Source organism: Cibotium barometz, chromosome 37 (genome assembly GCF_041138505.1).
Source record: "Cibotium barometz isolate CiBa-2024 chromosome 37, ASM4113850v1, whole genome shotgun sequence".
Lineage (NCBI taxonomy): Eukaryota > Viridiplantae > Streptophyta > Polypodiopsida > Cyatheales > Cibotiaceae > Cibotium > Cibotium barometz.
The window spans coordinates 20886388-20895468 of record NC_141082.1 but is presented as its reverse complement, the minus strand read 5'-3'; the positions used below and the strand labels follow the sequence as shown (position 1 = coordinate 20895468).

Sequence of the window (9081 nt, the reverse complement as noted above, 5' to 3'; positions counted from 1 at the left end):
TGATGTGATGTGATGTGGATAGATATGGACGCGATGTAATGTGGATGTGGAATGAATGTGATGTGATATGGATGGAATGAATGTGATGTGATAAGGATAGATGTGGATAGAATATATGTGATGTAATGTGGATGCAATGAATGTGATGGATGTGAATGGGTGTGATGGATGTGAATGGGTGTGATGTGATGTGATGGATGTGAATGGGTGTGATGAGATGTGAATGGGTGTGATGGATGTGATGGATGTGAATGGGTGTGATGAGATGTGAATGGGTGTGCTGTGATGTGATGGATGTGAATGGGTGTGATGGATGTGAATGGGTGTGATGAGATGTGAATGGATGTGATGTGATGTGATGTGAATATGATATGATGAGATGTAAATGAATGTGAATGTGATATGATGAGACGTGAATGGATGAGATGTGATGTGATGAGATGTGGATCTGAATGAATATGAATGGATGTGATGTAATGTGAATGGATGGATGAGATGTAAGGTGGATGAATGTGATGTGATATGGATCTAGGTAGATGTGATGTGAATGGATGTGATGTGATGTGATGTGGATCGGGGTAGATGTGAATGGATGAGATGTGATATGAATGGATGTGATGTGGATATGGGTAGATGTGAATGTGATGTGATATGGATCTAGGTAGATGTGATGTGAATGGATGTGATGTGATGTGATGTGGATCGGGGTAGATGTGAATGGATGAGATGTGATATGAATGGATGTGATGTGGATATGGGTAGATGTGAATGGATGAGATGTGATGAGCATAGATGTGGATAGATGTGATGAGATGTAATATGATGTTATTGGATGAGAATGGGTGAAGACGATGGGAATACATATGACTAGATGTGGAATAGGCCATGTGAATTGATGTAGAAGAATGTGGAATAACAAGAAATGATGTGGAACAACGTGGAAAGATAAGAGTTCGTTAGAAACTGTATTTATGGCCTGTTTTTAAATGACTGTTTTATGTCAAGAATGTTGGGGAAGCACTTTGACCATCTTGTGAATAAGGTCGTGGAGACCTAAGTTGCAACAGTTGATGGAGAGTCAATGGAGGACATCTCGCGTAGCAAGGTCGGTCGAGGTCTTAACCAACCTAAATGGTGACCTTCCGGTACGGTGGATGAGGGACCAAGGAAGCGGCCTATGAGTGAGCCTAGAGGGTGCTGACCATACGGTGCTCGGGCTCTGGGTCGCCGAAGACACCCACGCGTGCGTCAAGGAAGAAAAATGGAACAAGGTGTTAGAGTTGTTTTCTGAACTCGGGCATGGATCTGGTTAATCGTCCTTGTTGGCCCTTAACGGATGAGTCCGTGGCTCTTTTATAGGGATCTATTGGTTGATCTTGCTGATCTTCAACAGAGAGTCCATCTAGATTTTCTTATGTGATTATATTGTCGGGTACTATGAGTTAGGAACTATTGAAAGGGCCCCTAAGTGGACAAGTGGTAAGCGTTCTAGATACACCGATGAAGGAATGATTGGAAATTAGAATTCAAGCTGGATATTTTGGAGGATTATGATCAGTGATACTATGGTTTCATTAAAAGATTATTTTAAAGACAGCTAAATCTGTGAAACAGACAATTTCATATTAGGTGTGTAAGTGGTGTGACTATCTTGAAGTTTGCTTGAAGCGCCGGCTAGGGGACCTGGGAACTCTTTTCCCTGGTACCCGGGACAAAACATAACCAAATTCTTAAATGGATCCTATCACTATAGTGGTTAGGCGATTGGCTAACCCATGGGATTGGATGGGGTTAGGCTGGACTGATGAATCCCTAAAATGAGACTCAATTCTGTTAAGTTACGATAGTTGAAGTAAATCCCGAATAACCCTTGTTCTATGGAAAAGAATCAACGGCTGTGCCTCTTGATGAGGAAGAAAGCGTTGGACTCTATGATCCAAGTGCAAGTCTTTTCCTTGATCTGACCATGAGACTTACAGGTTCAGTCGGATCAATTTGGTTAGTGATAACGTTGACTGTGTTAGAATAAAATTATCCTAGAGGAATCGCCTATGTCTGCTGGGCGAGGGAAGTTTTTCCATGTTCGGTTTTGGAAGAACCGAGGGATTAGTCTCTTGTCCAGATATCCGTGGGCGAGGCCCTAAGTGAGAGGCTCTGCCCTGCACAAGAAATGCTACTTCCGCTGCTAGCACCCCTGAATTCGTTGCGCGGAGGGGGCAGGGATCTTTCATTAATGCTTGGTATGCTTACAAAAGTGAAGGGATAAGCTACGGAAAGAAAACCTTATGACAAGGGCTATGGAGGCTTGGGGAGGAGGAAGCAAGCACAAACATTTGATGGTGAAGGTAATGGAATTTTGAGAATATGAATACACAAGAATGAGAGGATGAAGCAAGGAGGATAAATTTTCAGAAAGAGTCTATGGACGTGTGAGAACCTAAAAACGCATAGATAGGAGGAGAAAGCAAGGATGGAGAAGGCTATGGAGCTTTGATAAACTGAAGAAATAGAGATGGGAGGAGGAAGCAAGGAGGTTGTGGAGCTATGGAGCTTTGATAAACTGAAGAAATAGAGATGGGAGGAGGAAGCAAGGAGGTTGTGGAGCTTTGAGAAACCGAACAAATAGAGATGGGAGGAGGAAGTAAGGAGGAGACATCTTTAAAATTGGGAGGAGGACGTAATGACTCCATGGAGAAATCTATGAAGAATATAGGGGTTGGGGAGGAGAAGGGGAGGAGGAGAAAAATCTAATAATAGAATGGGTGCTTAGGAAGGAGTAGAAACTTAGGAAAAGGCTATAGAGGCTTCAAAAGTTAAATAAACATAAGATAGGATCCGAGCAGGAGATTACAAGGCTTATTTTACGTCTTTGAAGAAAAAAAATCTTGTTTTAGCCATAGGTAGGTATATGTTGGCATTTGCGAGGATTGTGACAACTTTTATCACTCTTTAGCCCAGCTAATGATGTGGGGGTCCACAAGGAAAAAGAGATCTAAAGGTATCCAGAGGGAGTGGAAAAGCTATAAAGCTGATAGGGGAGAGGTGGTTTGGTTGAGGGGTGTGGCAACAAGTAGGCGGATGTAGGGTACAAGCCTAAAGTTGGTCTAGTGTACTTAGAAGCCTTGTGAATAAAATAAGCACTTCATCCCTCTCCCATTAATGCAACTCAAATATTTTTCACTAGAAAATGAATTAAGAATTAAGCAAAAGGCTCTTTTCTAATCTATCCCCCTCTAATGGTTAATTCTTTTTGTTGTCATAACATCCCAAGTGCTTGTCCATTATGTATTCAAAGAGCTTTGGATTCAACCAACAATGCTAGAGTAAAGCAATGAAGACAAGCTAGCTTGTTGCATCCATTATAGTTTCATAAAAGGAAATGGTAGAGCATGCCCATAATTTGGATTATCAAGGATTAGCCACAATTATGATGCTTTTCATTTAACACTAGCCAACAATGGGTGGAAAGGAATGATGGTGTATTGGCCAAGGTGCAGAGCATGGTTACAATGTTTACGACGCATTCTAAGTGACGTGATTATATCAAATGATATTGGTTAGGTTTATTCCCTAATAGCTTCCTAAGTTAGTTGTGTTCATGATATGCTTACCAACATTATTTATGTTGTGCAATTTGTTGGCCTTTGATAGCAAGATTCGTTCCATCTCAATCTGGAAAGCCTAAGGTTATTTCAAAACTTAGTTTATAAGCAACAAGGATAATTTGAGATTTAAAACAATGAAATGAAGTGTGAATATAAGCCTAAATGACGTGTGAATATAAGCCACGTGTGCTGTTAGCCCATTCTCTCTCTCTCTCCCCATACACACGTATGCACAACATTCATGCGCACGTGCAAACAGTGAATCATCGGACGGCACCCTGCCTTTCATACTACTGTACATTGAATTTTTAATTTGAGCTGAATCGACATGAATGTATATAAATTGAATTTAACTTAATTGCGTGAATTTCTTTTTTTAAGGCTTAAATTTAAAGTTGGCCTGGGCTAAAACTAAATGTGAAATTAAAAAAAGCCCTTTTTAAGAAAAGAAACACTTGAAAAAACCAGCTGCTTTTGAAACTGCCACAACAAGTTTGTGGGCAATTAAGAGGGCGGGCTCCTATCTACTCCCTGATGTGGGTTAGATTCTAGCCAACCCCCCTTCACCTCACTCCACAATGCACATTGTACATAGGAAGCACCAATTTACAGCCAATGGAGACACAGCCTAGTGGTAAGGTGTTGAAGTCCCATGCACGAGGTACTTGGTTCAAAACCTGCCGGCTAATTGATGACGGCATGAAAAAAGCACGCACGGACACGAGCACAAAGATTCCCCAAAAAAAAAGGAAGGATCAATTTATTAAAATACAATTACAAAAGAATGATACAAAGCCCTTATGTACATACATAATAATAATAATAATGAGAATATGATAACAAACCCCTTAAGACACACCTAACCTCGCTGTGGATGCTAAGAAATCCACATCTCCACGAATTATTGATATAATATAATGCCTTGCTCTTTTGATGACCTACTGTCTATAACGACCCTTCCGACTGCATGATGTGAAACTTGCATGTGTAAAGAGGGATCATCTCAATATATTTTAAGCTTGTAGGCCTCCTCCACTAGTGCCCTCACACAATTTGCCTATACTCTGGTGGTTACTTCACACAATACTTTTATCCTGTCTTGAAGAAGCTTCTAAGGCCCATCCCACAACCTAGGCTCCAAAGCAGAGGAACTTCTTTGGGGCTTGGCCTGTTGCTCGGAACTTTGCAGCCAACTCATCAGCCTTTACAAATTCTTCGCCTTTCTTTGCCTCCGCGATAGCACGCTGCTCCTCCGCCAACCTGTGCACCGCCGCTATCTGGTTCTTCATTTTCTCCACATATGCAGCCCTCTTTTTCTCAAGAGCTTCCTGCATGTTCCCATGACTTGTACATGACTGGCTTTTTCCAAAAAGTAAAACATCCACTACTTTCTCATCTATAGCTTCCTATAAAGTTTACCCTTTTTTGGGGGGAGGGGAAGATGATGGGGAAGATCTTGACCAATGCACGTCAGGTGAGCATGATCCCCAGCTTTTTCAGTTCTCCTGTTTGATTTTGTGTGCGCGCACAAGCGCCCACACACGCTTTTTGTGTGTGTGTGTGTTTGGGGGATCATGTCCCCACTTTTTTGGGTTCTTTTGTGTGTGTGCGCACGCGTGGGGGATGTCCCCACTTTTTTGGGCTGTGTGTGTGTTTTTTGTGGGTTTGGGGGGATCATGTCCCCACTTTTTTGGGTTGTGTGTGTGTGTGTGTGTGTGTGTTTTGTGGGTCGGGGGGGGGGAGGGGGGGGTTGTTTGGGGGTATGGGGGCTGGGGGCTGGGGGCTGGGTTATTGTTAAGAGTTCAGCGAACACCGCTTACCTCTTCCTTCCTCAGCTTGGCTTCTGCAGTGGCCTTCTTTGTGTTCTCCCAGGCATTAATCTTGGCAACCACCTTGTTGTATCTGCAATAATCACAAAACCTCTTGCTAAATACACTGCAAATAATAAAGCATATGGGGCAAAAGCATAAGAACCATGAGCTAAATACATAGGAAAAGTAAGCAATTGTGGGATCTATACTTGTTGACAGATTTTGATTTCTCATTCTCTTCCCAAGCTCTGATGTGAGAAAATGTTCTGTCATGGTTGACTTTGGCAAGAGCCTCATCTGCAATAACTCTACATCTAAGCATTTTATCATTATAATTAATATTAACTATTTTTTAGTGAGTGTAATTATATTGTACAGAATTATTCTAATAATTAAAAAGCATACATACATACATACATACATATATATATATATATATATATATATATATATATATATATATATATAAAAGAATTACCACAACTTGGAATTCAGATGAAAACATGTGAAATTAAGAAAGCTTAAACAGTCTATAAATACCTCTGTCCCTGGCTCCAGCTGATTCTCCAGTGCTTAATACAACCAAGGAGCTGGAGCTTGCAGAGGTGGCCTCTGGCTCGGCGTGAGGGTGAGGTTCTTCTGCGATAATAATCCTGATTAGCAATGAAATCTCAAAGATTAGAAGCTAAATAGAGGATGAAAGGAATAAAACCTGTTGGAACTATTGTTTTTGGAGCAGGTTCCTGTGCAGGGGGGGAGAGGGGGGGTGCAGAGGGAGGAGGGGCTAATTGCTCTGCTGCCATGGAAGCGTTACTGCCCTGGAAGCTTAACTGCCCAGGCTCACACACAAACACACACTAGAATCTTACTGCAATGTATAATAGATTCTCCCTATGCAGATCAATGAGAAGAAATGGGGCTTTGTTGTGAAATTGAAGGAAGAGAAGAAGCCCACTTTTGAGAATGCACAGTGAATAGATAAAATATAGAGGGGCTGGAAAAAAGGGAGAAAGAAAAATAAGAAAATGGGGAAAAAAAAGGAAGAAAACTAAGAAAATGGGGAAAAAAAGGAAGAAAATTAAGAAAATGGGAAAAAATAGGTGGACACGGGTTGAGCTGTCATCAAAGGACGAGAACTTACTGTATGTTGACCCCACCGAGCGGGATTGTTTACACGGTTACAGTTATCAGTTACAGTGAACGTGCTTACCTGTCTGGAACAGCTGGCACCCTCCACGTCGGACGCGCTGCGGTGGGAGGGCCCTGTCATTCTACCCTTTCGCCGGCCCTTAACTTTTCATCAAGCCTTGGTTTTACACGCAAGCCAAACAAGTCCACAAACAAGCCTTGATTGAAACCCCCCCCATCCCATCATATATATTGGATGAAATAGGGGAGTGTAGATTAATTTGCTGGAATATGCCCTTTATTTCTTTTTCTCTCACCTTTATTCCCCCACTTTTTGATTAAACTTTTGCATTCAATCTTTCAAAATCTGCCATATGTCGCATTTTTGACTTTTATGACTTCTTCATGTACTTGCACTCTAAACCCTTGCTAAGTTCTGCATGGATCTCAAGATTCTCTCTCTCTCTCTCTCTTTCCAAATCAAGAGGAGGGCCTTCTCGTTGAGGGCAACAATTGCAAACAATCACTTTCTCTCTCCATAACCATATTTATTGTGCTCTCTCTCTCTCTCTCTCTCTCTCTCTCTCTCTCTCTCTCTCTCTCTTAGTGGAGATGAAGGTAGCAACACACACACACAAATCCAACAAGCAAGCAGAGATAGAGAGAAGCACAACACTCAAAGTAGATTGACGAGAATGAGTGAAGTACAACTAAAGTGACATGAAAAAGGCCACTTACACACTCACTCATAAGAGTGTGTACAAAGCTCGGGGAAAGAAACCTTCTAATTTATTGTTTTGCATTCCTTTTTTCTAACATTGTAAGTTTTTATCATCCAATGTCATGTAATGTCTATTTTTTAGTCTATCTATAAGCGTATACAAGCAACATTCCCAAAAAGTGATTTTGTGGTAATATTGCTCCTCTGCAAATGAGACCTTGTCCCAATACACAAGTGCACGATGAACTTTCTTTGGTTGCTCCGACATCCACTATAGCAACCTCCATAACCATTACCTCAAAAACTTAAAAATAGGTCCAAATGCCTTCAAGGCCCATGCACTCAAACCAGCAAGATCACCAAGTGTTTAGGGTGAATGTTACCCTACTATTGAATATGAAACCGTAGCAGCATATTTCAGATTTAACACTGTCTACTCTCCTAGATATCCCCTGCCTGAATGCAAGAGGTGCCTTTCTTAACTTCCTTCACATGACATAACTGCATATAAAATCCCAAAATTCATGTACCCTTACATATCATATCCACTTTTAAAGAAATACATCATGGTTTGCTTCAACTAAACAACACATAATGGTTTGCTTCAACTAAACATAAATCAACAAAAGTGATGTCGACATAATGGTTTGCTTTAATTAGTTTTCTAGATTTAAAGTGATGTTAAAAATGCTTTTGAAATAAGTTATTTAGTGTTGTTTTTTTAAATGTTGTTATAGGATATGGGCTTTATTGTTTTGCATTCCTTTTTTCTAACATTGTAAGTTTTTATCATCCAATGTCATGTAATGTCTATTTTTTAGTCTATCTATAAGCGTATACAAGCAACATTCCCAAAAAGTGATTTGGTGGTAATATTGCTCCTCTGCGAAAATGAGACCTTGTCCTGATACACAAGTGCACAATGAACTTTCTTTGGTTGCTCCGACATCCACTATAGCAACCTCCATAACCATTACCTCAAAAACTTAAAAATAGGTCCAAATGCCTTCAGAGCCCATGCACTCAAACTAGCAAGACAACCAAGGCCCATGCACTCAAACCAGCAAGATCACCAAGTGTTTAGGGTGAATGTTACCCTACTATTGAATATGAAACCCTAGCAGTATAATTCAAATTTAACACTGTCTACTCTCCTGACTACCCAATACATATTAGAAAATAGTAAAGACATCATTTTTGAATTACTACTTGATCACACAGATACAAAATAACAATGAGAAATCCATATGCAGATCATAGGTCAAGCAGAAAGACTTCAAAGATAGAACTCGTAATTTGATAATTCATGATCTGCTTACATAAAAGATATCCCTTGCCTGAATGCAAGAGGTGCCTTTCTTAACTTCCTTCACATGACATAACTGCATATAAAATCCCAAAATTCATGTACCCTTACATATCAGATCCATTTTTAAAGAAACACATCATGGTTTGCTTCAACTAAAGAACACATAATGGTTTGCTTCAACTAAACATAAATCAACAAAAGTGATGTTGACATAATGGTTTGCTTTAATTAGTTTTCTAGATTTAAAGTGATGTTGAAAATGCTTTTGAAATAAGTTATTTAGTGTTGTTTTTTTAAATGTTGTTATAGGATATGGGCTTTATTGTTTTGCATTCCTTTTTTCTAACATTGTAAGTTTTTATCATCCAATGTCATGTAATGTCTATTTTTTAGTCTATCTATAAGCGTATACAAGCAACATTCCCAAAAAGTGATCCAAAGGATACATAGATTGTATTTATAAAATAAAAGATTAAAAAAATACTTGGACAAAAAAGGAGGCAGTAT

The 9081-nt window shown here is 40.0% G+C and overlaps 1 protein-coding gene across 1 annotated transcript; it reads right to left on the bottom strand.

Moving 5' to 3' along the window:
• Positions 1 to 4344: 4344 nt before the first annotated feature.
• On the bottom strand, positions 4345 to 6381 carry LOC147617055 (remorin-like). The gene is made up of 5 exons (XM_086776676.1): positions 6129 to 6381; positions 5957 to 6055; positions 5626 to 5713; positions 5426 to 5507; positions 4345 to 4933 (listed from the first exon to the last, which is right to left on the bottom strand). The coding sequence occupies exons 1-5, from the start codon at positions 6217 to 6219 to the stop codon at positions 4736 to 4738; spliced, it is 558 nt and encodes a 185-aa protein (XP_086632802.1). The 5' UTR covers positions 6220 to 6381; the 3' UTR covers positions 4345 to 4735.
• Between the last annotated feature and the right edge of the window lie 2700 nt (positions 6382 to 9081).

What these genes read in the sequence shown, in the direction of transcription:
- LOC147617055 (XM_086776676.1), bottom strand. Translation starts at nt 6,219, where the DNA reads ATGGCAGCAGAGCAATTAGCCCCTCCTCCCTCTGCACCCCCCCTCTCC. An exon ending in AGCTGGAGCCAGGGACAGAG is followed by an intron (nt 5,714 to 5,956) that starts GTATTTATAGAC and finishes GAGTTATTGCAG; the next exon opens with ATGAGGCTCTTGCCAAAGTC. An exon ending in AAATCAAAATCTGTCAACAA is followed by an intron (nt 5,508 to 5,625) that starts GTATAGATCCCA and finishes TGATTATTGCAG; the next exon opens with ATACAACAAGGTGGTTGCCA.